The sequence below is a fragment of the Loxodonta africana genome, chromosome 13, assembly GCF_030014295.1.
Source record: "Loxodonta africana isolate mLoxAfr1 chromosome 13, mLoxAfr1.hap2, whole genome shotgun sequence".
Classification (NCBI taxonomy): Eukaryota; Metazoa; Chordata; class Mammalia; order Proboscidea; family Elephantidae; genus Loxodonta; species Loxodonta africana.
In genome coordinates this window covers 15,155,137-15,169,980 of record NC_087354.1, presented here as the reverse complement: position 1 = coordinate 15,169,980, position 14,844 = coordinate 15,155,137, and the positions used below count along the sequence as shown (strand labels likewise).

Below are 14,844 nucleotides of genomic sequence, written 5' to 3'. Positions count from 1 at the left end.
AGAGCTTTCCAATACTGACATTCTTCATTGTGTTTCCAGTTCATGAGTTAAGCCAAAACCATGTCTTCAGTTTAAATGTGACAACATAAAATCTCTGTGAATTGAACTGTTTTCATGTTTATCAATCATATTTGAGTCGTGCCAACTGCTAACCCCATTCATATCAAATCGAAAAATGATTTAGGACTAAATAGTTTCCAAATAAAACAATATGCAGAGCTGACTGATAGAGAATATAGTAGCTACTCCCTCTTATAATTCTTACCATGAGCTTTGTACTCTAGAAATATATTCTGGCTACACAGCCTTGTTTGTTTACCATCCAGCAGTTTTTGGCACCAGTTTCAAATGGTCCACTGTTATATTGTCTCTGGCCCTCTTTCAATCCAGTGATTTACATCATTAAAAGAAAAGTTATTCCACAAAGCAGGATCTGTATTTCTATTTATGGGGTCTACAGACATACCAATTTCAAATTCTAAAATAGTTTCACTTTCTACATGACTTTTTTTTTTTTAACTGCAGCAAGTGTCTTAGTCATCTAGTGCTGCCATGACAGAAATACTACAAGTGGATTGCTTTAACAAAGAGAAATTTATTTCCTCACAGTAAAGTAGGCTAAAAGTCCAAATTCAAGACATCAGCTCCAGGGAAGTCTTTCTCTCTCTTTCAGCTCCGGAAGAAGGTCCTTGTCCTCAATCTTCCCATGGTTGAGGAGCTTATCAGGCGTAAGGACCCCAGGTCCAAAGGATGCACTCTGCTCCTGGTGCTGCTTTCTTGGTAGTATGAGGTCCCCTACTCTCTGCTAGCTTCCCTTACCTTTCAGCTCTTGAGAGATAGAACATGGTGCAGGCCATACCCCAGGGAAACTCCCTTTACCTTGGATCAGGGAGGTGACCTAAATGAGGGTGATGTTACAATCCCACCCTAATCCTTTTAACGTAAAATTACAATCACAAAATGAAGGACAACCACTCAATACTGGAAAGCATGGCCTACCCAACTTGATACACATGTTTTTGGGAGGACATAAGTCAATCCATGACAGCAAGGAATGGATGCAAAATTTGGAACAAATTCTGTTATATTCATATTGCTATTAATAATTTCAGCATCAGCTGTAGTACTACAGTGATTTTCACCCATTAAAACTTAAGTGTCCAATGGAATAAGTCTCTTCTGATTCATTGCATTTTAAAAAGGAAGTTCATTTTAAATTTGTCTTTAGGGATTCATGAATACTTTTCTTTTTATCTTCTATGAGCTTTTGTTTTTTGCTCCACTTAGTTTTTACCATTTCATTTTACCTGGCTATAAAATTATCACTTTTAAATTTGGCTCTACTGTAGCAAATAAATTTGAATAACTGAAAATAAGTAAAATTTATAAAACAAAATTTACATTCGAATTTGGACATTAGCACAAAAATTTATAATTCAATATTAGTAAGTAAAAAAATTGATTTGGAACATGTAATTTTGTTCTTCAGGTCTAAGATAGTCAAAAGAAATAATACTTACAAGGCAGTCAGAAATAATTTTATTCGTTCATCATGGGATGTTTGCTGTCAGCCCTTTCACAGATTTCACAAGTGTTTTTCGTCTTGAAATAATATTTAAAAACTTGCTAACTCACTTTCTGTCCTTTGATGCTGCATCTTCACGGTTCGTTAGACTACTGCTGATAACCGATGGTGAGAGTGATCACTGAGAGCATGATACACACACAAGGATATGCTCAATCTGAAGACATGTTTTGGTTCGCATGGCGCAAAACAGGACCAAATACGTGAAGAGTCACAAAATTATATTGCCGCTGGCATATTCTTATGTGGTTAACAAGAGAACTGAGTGTCAGGTTATACCCGATTGGTCCAGAATGAAAAGGAAAACATAATACACATTTTATTTTTTTGTAGAATTGTTCAACTCCCATATTTGTAGATTGTATATAATTGATGTAATAATAGTACTACTTCTTGACAGGCAAGGTTGTTTTGTGAGTCATAACAATATCAATCAATTTCTTAAAAGAAAGTCAGTCTGAAGAGAAATGGAAAATAAAATACATTTAAATAGTTTTTATTATCTAAATATTCATTTATTTCCTCAAGGTATTATTCAGTTTCCTTACACTGAGATACGTAAATATTCTGATAAAATATAAATGTAATGTTCTGATAAATGCCTTTTGCATTGGAAGATGAATTTAGAAACACAGCCTTTGTAGCAAAATACAAACATTTTGTATGATAAATATTGAATTTTGCATCCTCTTGATGTGCCTAATACCTTGTTTATTTTTTTTTGTGCCTAATACCTTGTTTATTAGCATATGTACAGTGATGTCGAGCACTGTATCCCACACAGCAGACAGTAAAAAATGAAACTAACTCGATAAATAAATTATAACTTTCTGTGTTAGATAAATATTAACATTTCCAGTATTTTTGCATGCTTACAGTGTTAGTATTATTTACACGTATGCTAGATTGTGTCCGTGTCTGTGCCAAACATATTTTAAAGTTACTGTTATAAATATTATTGTTTAACAAACACAGGACATAACTACATGTAAATGCTACACAGTTAAAAAGTAACTTGACTGAATTCATTGCAGTAGTCAACTTATTTGAGTTCCCACGCTTTTGCATGACATCTAGAACTGGAATTCCCATTGGTTGTTTACCAGGATGTGTGCAAGAGCATACCCTTGTGTTTGTATCATGGCAGAGAGCATTGCTGGCTCTCCTGGCTGGAGATGCTGGGTCAGCAGATATGGATGTACAAGGTGGTTCTCTCAAAATGCACCAGAGACTTGTTATTTTTAATATAATCCATCCTTTCCCAGTAACTGCTCATGTTGGATCCAGTTGCAAATTGGGTGAACGTAGCAAGAGTTAGACTTGACAGCCCACCCCCACTTCTCATTTATTAGAAAGAAATAGTATACTCCTGAGGGACCTGCCTAGATAGTTTCATTGACACCAGAGGGAACTGTAGGAGGCAAATGTCAACCAAAGTGTTCAAGTGGTAGGGGCCTCATAGCTTGAACAACCTTGCATGTGGGTGCCCCGGCGACTGTACCTGAACTTTATTTCCTGCAGGCACATTCTTATGTGGTGGAGCTGCTTTTCCCTGTGTCCTGTCTGCTTGCCATCCGTGGGTCTTTGTTTTGGACAACTGGTACCCCTGTTTTGTTGTTGCCCTAAGCATGTGCTTACCTTACTTCCTGAGTAATCTGTCCCAGGACAAGAAAAATAAAAGCTGATTCTCTGGTGCCAGAAAGTAAGGACACTCTTAAAAAAAAGAATGAGTATTTGATGAAAGAACTAACTTGAAGCTGCTCTTAACTGCCAAAGTTGGAACATTTTGACCAACAATGATGAGAGTGTTGGGTTTTAACCCCTTAGAATACAATAAATACCCATGAGTCCATACTGATAAAACAATTTTCTTTATAGAAGAATTTCTATTAATAAATGTAGATGGAAAGAGGGTAATGGTAAATCTCCATTAGACAGACTCTACATTATTGTTGTAATGTACTTGGATCTACAATCAACAGCCATGGAAGCAGCAGTCAAGAAATCAAAAGATGCATTGCATTGGGCAAATCAGCTGTAAAGGACCTCTTCAAAGTGTTGAAGAACAAAGAAGTCACCCTGAAGACTAAGGTGCGCCTGACCCAAGCCATGGTATTTTCAATCGCATCATATGCATGTGAAAGCTGGACAATGAATAAGGAAGACCAAAGAAGAATTGACACCTTTGAATTTTGTTGTCGAAGAATATTGAATATACCACGGACTGCCAAAAGAACGAACAAATCTGTCTTAGAAGAAGTACAGCCAGAATGCTCCTTAGAGGCAAGGATGGTGACACTGCGTCACCATGGACATGTTGTCAGGAGGGATCAGTCCCTGGAGAAGCAGAGTACAGGGTCAGCAGAAAAGAGGAAGACCCTCAACGAGGTGGATTGATACAGTGGCTGCAACAATGAGCTCGAGCATAACAACGATTGTAAGGATGGCGCAGGACAGAAGTAGTGTTTCGTTCTGTCATGCATAGGGTCACTATGAGTCGGAACCAACTCGACAGCACCTAACAACAACACATTATTGTTGCAAATATTCATCCATGAGCGCTAAAATTAATAGGTGAAAATTTGTGGAAGGGCAGCACATTTACATAGTCTCAGGGCTGTGGTCATCTGAAGACTTGACTGGGCCTAGGAGGATCTGCTTCCAAGAAGGCTCATGCCCGTTCCTATTACCTGGAGGCCTTAGTTCCCCCTCAGAAAGCTGCTGGAGTGCCTTCATGACATGGAGACTGTCTTCCTTCAGAATGGGTGGTCCAAGATATTTGTTAGATGTTTTGTCTTCAAATATTTTAGTGCCAAGTGTTTTATCTTAAATCTCACCTATTCTGCCTTCCACTCAATTCTGCTCCTCTGATTTTCTATTGAGTTGTCTAATTCTGTAATTTGATTGTTAATCTTCTGAATTTCTGGTTGCTGTCTCTCTATGGATTCTTGCAGCTTATTAAATTTTTCATTATGTTCTTGAATAACCTGTTTAATTTCTTCAACTTCTTTATCTGTGTGTTCCTTGGGTTGTTCTGTGTTTTGCCTGATCTCATTCCTGATGTCTTGAAGAGTTCTGTATATTAACCTTTAATATTCTGCATCTGGTAATTCCAGGAAGGCACCTTCATCCAGAAGATTCCTTGATTCTTTGTTTTGAGAGTTTGTTGAAGCGATCATGGTCTGCTTCTTTATGTGATTTGATATTGACTGTTGAGCCACCTGTAAGTTATTGTATTAGTTTATTTTGTGTTTGCTTCCTGTATCCTAGCTTCTTGATTTGTTTTGTTTTGATTTGCCCACATAGGCTGCTTGAGTGAGCTAGCTTGATTATTTTTACCTTTGAAGCTCTAACGTCCTGTCACCAGATGCCTTGAGTTGTTACCAGGTATATGAACCTAGGAGTGCACTCACTTTTCTTGTATGGATTCAGCTCAGGTGTCCAGGTAGTTAGTCATCAAGAGTGTGGTACAGGTTCTGTCCTATAGTCTTAGGAGGGCAGGGGTGATTGGTGTAGGTACAGGTATCTGGTTACAGCAGGGGGTCACGCTCCAAACAAGGCAGCAGGATGCCAGCCATCCCCCGAGTGTCTGTGGGGAAAGCATGTCCTTGTTCCCTAGAGTGCACAGGTGGGTGAGTTCTGCAGCTGGACTGTGGGCACCCAATGCTTTTGGTTGTAAGGACTGGGAGGTACTGTTTATCCTTGGACCCCTCTTGTGGGTGGCTAGGTGGCATGGGTGGGGCCACTGGTCCTTAGGCCCCTGATGTGGGTAGGTGAGGACCCTGTTTAATAGGCAAATTGGTGGCAAACATCAAACACCCACTTCTCCACCACACAGCTGGAACAGTTGCAATCTGCCAAGAGGTCCTAGTCTTCCGAATTGGGCCCACACAGCTCCATACAATGGGGAAGGGTACTCAAAGCCCACAGACCATTTATGCCTGGACAGGAGCCGCTTCTGTCCTGAGCTCCCTAGCTGAGTGGAGCTGGCAGATTATCTTTTCCCCCAATTGTGAATTTATTCCTTCTCCAAGGCTGGGAGAATGGCTCAGAGCTTGCAGCAGGGCCTATCTCAGGTCCAGGGAAATCGACAGCCACTGATGCCAGCTTCGTGGCTGGGGCACGGTAAAATAAACCTAAGTACTTAGCTTTTGCCGAGAACGCCATTCTTCTCTGATTCCAAAGGTGTGAGTAGGCTGTGCAGCTCACTGTCTCTCCTTGAGGAAACCACGTCTGGAATGCTACCGCTAGCCCTGCCGCAGTTACTCCAGAAAATGGTGCCTGAGGTTTCCCGGCGATTCAGGTCCGGCAGCTCCCCTCCGCTTCTAAACCGTCTCTCCCTCCCCCTGCCGCTCAGTCCGTTTTCTAACTTTGCCTTTGATGTTCAGGGCTCCTGTCTTGTCGTAAATATAATCATTCCATTTGTTTTTCTGGATCTTTGTTGTAAGAGGGATCACTAGAAGCATCTGACTACTCTGCCATCTTGGCTGCGTGTCCATCTAGATATTTTGAAATCACCGCATTGGGAGAAAGCATCTCTAGCCAGTGCCCCCTCCCCCGACGTGTCTGTCAGTATGTCATAGTTTGGGGCTCATGCTGTGATGCTGGAAGCTATGCAACCAGTATTCAGATACCAGCAGGGTCACCCATGGAAGACAGGTTTCAGCAAAGCTTCCAGACTAAGACAGACTAGGAAGAAGGACCCGGCAGTCTACTTCTGAAAAGAATTAGTCAGTGAAAACCTTATGAATAGCAGCGTAGCACTGTTTGATATACTGCTCAAAGATGAGACCCCCAGGTTGGAAGGCACTCAAAAGATGACTGAAGAAGAGCTGCCTCCTCAAAGTAGAGTCAACGTAAATGATGTGGATGGAGTAAAGCTTTCCAGACCTTCATTTACTGATGTGGCTTGACTCAAAATGAGAAGAAACAACTGCAAACATCCATTAATAATTGGAACCTGGAATGTATGATGAATCGAGGAAAACTGGAAATTATCAAAATGAAATGGAACGCATAAACATCGATATCCTAGGCGTTAGTGAGCTGAAATGGACTGGTTTGGCTATTTTGAATTGGACGATCATGCAGTCTACTATGGTGAGAATGACAACTTGAAGAGGAATTGTGTTGCATTCATCATGAGAAAGAACATTTCAAGATCTGTCCTGAAGTACAACACTGTCAGTGATAGGATAATATCCATACGCCTACAAGGAAGACCAGTTAATACGACTATTATTCAAATTTATGCACCAACCGCTAAGGCCAAAGATGAAGAAACTGAAGATTTTTATCAGCTGCTGCAGTCTGAAATTGATCAAACTTGCAATCAGGATGCATTGATAATTACTGGTGATTGGAGTGCAAAAGTTGGAAGCGAAGAAGGATCAGTAGTTGGAAAATATGGCCTTGGTCATAGAAACTGCTAGGGATCGAATGATAGAATTTTGCAAGACCAACGACTTATTCATTGCAGATACCTTCTTTCACCAACATAAATGGCGACAATATGCATGGATCTCGCCAGATGGAACACACAGGACTAAAATAGACGACATCTGTGGAAAGAGACAGTGGAAAAGCTCAATATCATCAGTCAGAACAAGGCCAGGGGCCAGCTGTGGAACAGACCATCAATTGCTCGTATGCAAGTTCAAGCTGAAACTGAAGAAAATCAGAGCAAGTCCATGAGAGCCAAAATACGACCTTGAGTATATTCCACCTGAATTTAGAGACCATCTCAAGAATAGACTTGACACGTTGAACACTAGTGACTGAAGACCTGACGAGTTGTGGAATGACATCAAGGACATCATACATGAAGAAAGTGCGAGGTCATTGAAAAGACAGGAAAGAAAGAAAAGACCAAGATGGATGTCAGAGGAGACTCTGAAACTTGCTCATGAATGTCGAGCAGCTAAAGCAAAAGGCAGAAATGATGAAGTAAAGGAGCTGAACAGAAGATTTCAAAGGGCGGCTCGAGAAGACAAAGTAAAGTATTATAATGACAGGTGCAAAGAGCTGGAGATAGAAAACCAAAAGGGAGGAACACACTCGGCATTTCTCAAGCCGAAAGAGCTGAAGAAAAAAATTCAAGCCTCGAGTTGCGATACTGAAGGATTCTGTGGGGAAAATATTAAACGACGCAGGAAGCGTCAAAAGAAGATGGAAGGAATACACAGAGTCATTGTACCAAAAAAGAGTTAGTCGACGTTCACCTGTTTCAAGAGGCAGCATATGATCAGGAACGGATGGTACTGAAGGGAGAAGTCCAGGCTGCTCTGAAGGCCTTGGAGAAAAACAAGGCTCCAGGGATTGACGGAGTATCAATTGAGATGTTTCAAGAAGTGGATGCAGTGCTGGAAGTGCTCACTCATCTATGCCAAGAACTTCAGCCAGCTGACTGGAAGAGATCCATATTTATGCCTATTCCCAAGAAAGGTGATCCACCCGAACACGGATATTATAGAACAGTATCATTAATATCACACACAAGCAAAATTTTGCTGAAGATCGTTCAAAAATGGCTGCAGCAGTACATTGACAGGGAACTGCCAGAAATTGAGGCCAGTTTCAGAAGAGGACGTGGAACCAGGGATGTCATTGCTGATGTCAGATGGATCCTGGCTGAAAGCAGAGAATACCAGAAGGATGTTTACTTGTGTTTTATTGACTATGCAAAGGCATTCGACTCTATGGATCATAACAAATTATGGATAACATTGCAAAGGATGGGAATTCCAGAACACTTAATTGTGCTCATGAGGGACCTGTACATAGATCAAGAGGCAGTTGTTCAGACAGAACAAGGGGATACTGAGTTGTTTAAAGTCAGGAAAGGTGTGCATCAGGGTTGTATCCTTTCACCATATCTATTCAATCTGTATGCTAGCAAATAATTGAAGAAGCTGGACTATATGAAGAAGAACGGGGCATCAGGGTTAGAGGAAGACTCTTTAACAACCTGCGCTTTGCAGATGACACAGCTTTGATTGCTGAAAGTGAAAAGGATTTGAAGCACTTACTAATGGAGATCAAAGACCACAGCCTTCAGTATGGATTGCACCTCAACATAAAAAAAAAAAAAAAAAAAAATTTTTTTTTTTTTTTTAGAGAAAACAAAAATTCTCACAGCTGGGCCAATGACCGACATTATGATAAATGGAGAAAAGATTGAAGTTACGAAGGATTTCATTTTTCTTGGATCCGCAATCAACAGCCATGGAAGCAGCAGTCAAGAAATCAAATGACACATTGCATTGGGAAAGTCTACAAAGGACCTCTTCAAAGTGTTGAAAAGCAAAGATGTCACCTTGCGCCTGACCCAAGCCATGGTATTTCCAATCACATCATATGCATGTGAAAGCTGGACAGTGAAATAAGGAAGACAAAAGAAGAATTGACACCTTCAAATTGTGGTGTTAGCAAAGAATATTGAATATACCATGGACTGTGAAAAGAACGAACGAATCTGTCTTGGAAGAAGTCTAGCCAGAATGCTCCTTAGAAGCAAGGATGGCGAGACTGGGTCTTACATACTTTGGACGTGCTGTCAGGCGGGATCAGTGCCTGGAGAAGGACATCGTGCTTGGTAGAGTACAGAGTCAGCGGAGAAGAGGAAGACCCTCAACGAGGTGGATTGACACGGTGGCTGCAAAAGTGAGCTCAAGCATAAGGATTGTAAGGATGGGGCAGGACCAGGCAGTGTTTCGCTTTGTTGTGCATAGAGTCACTATGAGTCAGAACCAACTCCGTGGCACCTAACCACAACAACAACAGCCAGTGGCCCAGTAATTCGTTTTTCTCCTTAAGGGTTACCACTTCCCTTTTCATTACCTGTCCCCAGTGGTGACCTTTCTCTCCGGATTTTGGTTCGTCTGATTACAAATTGCTGCATGGTGCTTCCAGGGCACAGTTACTGTAATGGGACTGGCGGTGGGAAGAACTGCAGTGTTAACCCTTTCTTACCTCTTACCCAGGCACCCTCCCCCACCCCAGCCCGGATACCCTTCCCCCTTTCTGTAACAAATTGTCTTGGACCCTAGTTCACTTTGCCTCCCTAATGGCAATGATCATATTATATTACAGCTGTCATTTTTCATGTCTGTAAACATCTGTTAGTGACATTCACATCTATAGCTCCAAAGACAAGTGCCTAAAAGGTCTATAATGGGAAAATGGGTTTTGTTTTAAAATGTTAATCCATCTAAAACCCTCCTAATTTGCCTGTGTGGCCCTTTGTTTTTCCTAAACTGTGGAAAGACAAGGTGGGAGAGATCTCCTTCAGCTGTTCCCTATTCTCGAAAGCAGAACCCTAGAAAACCGCTCAAAGATTACGTTCTTGCCTCAGTAAGCAGAGGGTTAGCAAGGCTGCTGAGGACTCCGTTGCGTGCTGCTGTGGGAATGAAGACAAACAGCCCTACTCAGTGAGAGTGGGAGTGGGAAGGACAGCGGGCCAAACCTGCAGGTGGAAGACAGGAAGTGCTGGCCCCTACACTTGGAAATGTCTCTGCTTCCCATATGTCAGGACAGTTCCCTCAGCCACTTGCACCTTACCTCTTCATTGAGTCCCCCTCCACTCCTTGCCTCTCCCACTGTCCTGGTACTTCTGGGAAACTTCCTGAATTCTCCCTCTTTCTGGCCTACTTGCTTTTGCTGCAGACCCTTTTCAAGAGGCCTGCCTTCTCACCTCTTCCCATTCCTTGTACGTATCCATTCCAGGCCCTGATCCCAAGCCGGCAGGTCTAGTCTAAACCCACCTTCACAACTCACTGGGGACTGGGATTGGGGCTCTGCTTTATCTGTCCATCCCCATCTCCACCTGGGCTCCTAAGACCCTAGCCAGCCAGCCCCTTGAGCCGTGCCGTCCCTTACTCCGCCTCCATCTTTCTGCCCAGGGGAGATGTGACACAGGAAATCTTGATAAAGATGCAGAAACGAGGCTTGTTTAGGCTGACCTGAGAATGGAATCACTTTGTATTACATACTTTTCTTATGGGAAAAATGAAACAATGAATAACCAAAAAAAAATTTTTACTCCTAAATTGAAATTGCCTATAAAAAGTCATCAAATTTTAATGCAGGAAGGAAATTTAATAATATTCTAATCCTGGTTGTCCCATTTTACAGTTTAAGAAATCAGAGTTCAGGTGGGTTAAGTAATTTTTCTCAAGTCATGTTTTTTGATCCAGAATTTCATGATGCAGCTGGCATAATTTCACACTCAGTTAAATCTACATTTTTTTCTTCCGGAATGGGAATTTAGAAATTTCTAATATGATTTATTAGATTTCACATTGTATTGGTACATATTTATAGGAATTATACCCCTTCTCTTTCTCACCCAGATTTAGGTCGGTCTCGAGAACTACAATACGTGTATGTGGATAACAACATTCACCTGAAAGGCTTGCCGTCCTATCTGTACAATAAAGTCATCGGGTGCAGTGGGTAAGGCTGAGTTCATGTTTTATACTTTGGTGCAACTCTTTTGCTGGTTTTGAGTCTATTTCAGTTTTTGGGTCCAGTTATAACTCAGATATGCAGGAACTACTTTTGATAATTCTGTTCAGTTTTATTTTTAGCCTTAATATGCTAAATTAAGTGTCCATAGGAAATAAGAATATTGGGCAAGCAATTTAGTTGCACTTTGGGTTCAGTTAGTAAGCTGTGGGTTCAGTTATTAGGTGTGTTTTATTTTTCAGTCAAAAGAAAAATGAGTCAGTGTGCACCAGTAAACTTGGTGGTGTCAGTCACAGAAACTAGAGGAATTTGCATTAATTTAGAAGCTTCTCTTCCTCGGCACGCCATTGCAATGACAGTTCTACTACAGTATCAGCCCTGGTATCTAGGACTTTACGCACTGGAAATATTTAGAAACCAGCATTTGAGATAGTCCCACAATACAAATCAGGATTCTAGCAACCAAAACAGATGCTTCAGATAATGGGAAATGATAGGCTTTTATTTTCAGAATAGCAGTAATCCTTCACTCTCAGGCTTTAGAAAAATAGCTTCTGCTTCTACCTCTGTAACAGTGGGGCAGAACCACCTTGAAGTGGTTTCCACAGTGGTCTGGCATTAAGATAGGACCCTCACTCAACTACAGAACTGGCTTTTAACTCGTCTTATTTTCTCCACAAGTGCCCAGGGGTATTTGGAACCCCTGTTGGCATGGCTCCGGGGGCTGAGTAGCGCGCAGTGACTGCTCCAGTGAGGCAATCCTGGGAGTAGTGGCCTTCCCTCAGGAAAATCATACAATTGTTACTCAGAAGAACCCTAGATGAGTTCAGTGCCTGTTTCAGAAATAGGCTGATGAAATCCAAGCCCAGAGATATATTCCAGAACCTTCTGTGAACCAGAGATAATAGAATGTGTGGAGTTTTTAGCTCTGATTTTTCTCCGGCTGATTCTGTCACAGCTGTGATACTACCAAGTCATTAATCCTAATGAGTTATTAAAGTATATAGAAGATAGCCTAATTTTTCCAGGTGGTAAGTAAAATGCCCTCAATCGCCATAATACATTGAGTGATGCAAGCAAGCTCCAAAGCTCAAGGCAGTTTTCCCACACCAAAACCTTCAGAGACTGCACTGAAATGTGAGTTAAGTCTCTGTCGTAATTAAGAATAGCTTTTACTGAGGAGAAAGAGCCTTCTACTTTGATGCTTCTGTTTGTGTTGAGTGAAGAGATATTTTTTAATAATTGATTTGATAGCTATTGCAGTGGTAGTGAATTTTGAGAGCTCTAAATGTTTGAGAAATAAGTATTAGGGCAAAATATGAAAATTATTAGGCAATAGCCTACATTCTTTATTGTTATTGAGGTCTTCTTTTGTTAGTAGTAATAAGAAAATAAATAAAATCATTAGTAAAAGGATAATATCAAACAACCCATTCCCCAATATTAGTAGTTTTAGGTCTGTAGACACTCCCACTAACCAATGGACTGTGATCCAGAAAGCATTTTTACACTATTGGTTTAATGCAGAACTCAGAATACATTTCTCATAGCAATGATTTGGCTGTTAAATTTTCAAGCCAGCTCATTAAAAAGTCATTTAACCCACTTTTCACCCCCCAAATTATATTTAGTTATACAATATTTCTATGGCAAAATGCATTCAGAATTCTAATAGATGGTGACTGCTGAAGACTTGGCAACAGAATTACAGGCCCCCTTTCCTCTATCTCTTTTATTATTGAGTATGTGAAAAGGGACTGTCCATACCAGGTCCTAGTGATAGCACTAACTGCCTCAGCGTAGGGAAACAGAGAGGTAAGGAGTAGAGCAGGGCTTGGAAATAAATCTAATATAAAGGGCATAAGGGTATTTGAGGCCCAGAAAGTGTGCTACTTGATTCTGTAGAAGGATCTTGGTTCAGTTTTCCATTCAGTGTGAATGGAAAAGCTACTCTGTGTAGGTCACTGTCAATGTCATATAGTGATGACCAAAACAATGTTGTACCTGCTTTCGTGGACCTAATAGTCAGGGAACCAAACAAACAATGAAGAATTGAACAAACTTGGTGCTAGTCCTCTTTGAGGAGACAGTATTTAAGCTGAGACTTGAAAGGAAGCTACCATGCTGCTTGGTTTTTTCTTTTTTTTTTTTTGGTGAGTACTAGCTAGCCAGTGTTGCCTCACTGGTTCCCTACTGCTATCACCTGTTGCCTCCAGCCCAGATGCAGGCCCGGAATATCAGAACACAGTAGCTTCTGCTCCACTCTCCTGTCTCTGAAACGATCACATGATCCTTTCAGACTGAGAGTCTAAGATAATTTAAGCAACAATACAGCAAAATGAACACGCTTCAGGGACCTCTGCCCCCCCCCCAAAAAGCCTGGTAGCCTGATATATGTATAATTGGCATTCCAGAAGAATCGTGAATGGGATAACAGCAACGACAACAAAAAAAGTTTAGAGAAATCATGTCTAAAACTTTCCTAAATTTGATGAAAGACACAAATGTACATTTTTCAAAAAACTCAGTGAATCCTTAGCGGGTATAAACACAAAGAAAAACAAGCCTAGATGTAAAAATGGCGTGGTGGCAGCATCTGACCTCTAACTTCATGAGGCAGAAGGAGAACCAGGATCAATAGCCCAATGCTGCTTTCCATGAGGCGGAGGTCAGACATGCCTCCACCCTCCTTTTTACCAATTCTGACACCAACTCTCCCTCCAAAGGCGCTCACCACTTCTCTGCTGAGTTCAATAATTTGTTGCAGTGGCCACACAGATCTCACAGACAACACTTCATGATTATGGAGTTTATTAGGGAAGTAACAGATTACGGTTCAGGTGCAGGAATGCTTAAGATACAGTTCTTGGATCGGGACAGCCTCTCCTCAGCCATGTCCACAGGCGTGCCTCTCTTGGGCCCCTCAGCCTCTGCTCTGCTTGGGCAAGTGTTACAAAGCTCTTTTAGTTCTGCTGATAAGTGTCCGAAGGCACCCCACTCCACCAGTAAGCCTCGCCCTGAAGGTGCTCAGCTCTGTCACTCTGTGGGTCTGCATACCCACTGTAACCGCCTTGTTCCGTGGGCCAGGAAGCCTGCCGCACCATCTCCTGCCAGTATCCTGGTTTGGCTGCCTCTGCTGCTGCTGTTTCTCTGCCACTGCTTCTCACCGTCTCTCACTGTCTCCAGTGTTACAGCTCTGTCTCCCTCTGTCTCCTGGGTCTAGGAGGTCTCAGCACAGGGATCCCAGGTCCAAAGGACACATTCCACTCCTACCTCTTCTTTCTTGGTGGAAGTAAGTCCCCCCCCGTCTGGGATTTACTGCTCTTTTAAGCCTAGCAGGTAGCAAAACTGACCAGTCCCCTTGTTAGGGTTCCATACACCTTGTTGGCATGGTCCTACCCCCACAAGAGTGCCATGGACCTTATTTATATTATTAGCAAGCCATCCAGTCCCCTTGGTGGGCCACAAGCACGTGATTTGCAAGTCCTCATCCAGTCATTTGGTGGGAGTTATAAAGACTATGGCTGGAAAGGCCTTATTAAGTAATCCACTGCACCGTACTAGGTAAACCTACTGAAAAACAAAAGAAAAAAAATATTGAAAACAGCCAGAGAAAAGTGACATATTACATACAAAGGAATGATTCTAAAGACAATGGACTTCTCTTCAGAAACTCCGAAGGCCAGAGGACAGTGGAATGTCTTTAAAATGCTAAAGGAAAAAAAAAAAAAGTCAACCCATCATTATTTATGCAGCAAAAATATCCTTCAAAAATGAAAGCAAAATAAACATAT

The 14,844-nt window shown here is 41.6% G+C and overlaps 1 protein-coding gene across 4 annotated transcripts in view; it reads left to right on the top strand.

The window, feature by feature from the left end:
- LRRC28 (leucine rich repeat containing 28) overlaps positions 1–14,844 on the top strand; it is a 266,213-nt gene that overhangs the window by 176,209 nt on the left and 75,160 nt on the right. For 3 of the 4 annotated variants that reach the window (XM_064267063.1, XM_064267065.1, XM_064267062.1), the window contains one exon: positions 10,936–11,038. The exons of the other annotated variant lie outside the window; for it this stretch is intronic. In XM_064267063.1, the coding sequence (XP_064123133.1) occupies positions 10,936–11,038 (103 nt within the window). The remainder of the gene's footprint in view (positions 1–10,935; positions 11,039–14,844) is intronic. 4 annotated transcript variants of the gene reach the window in all.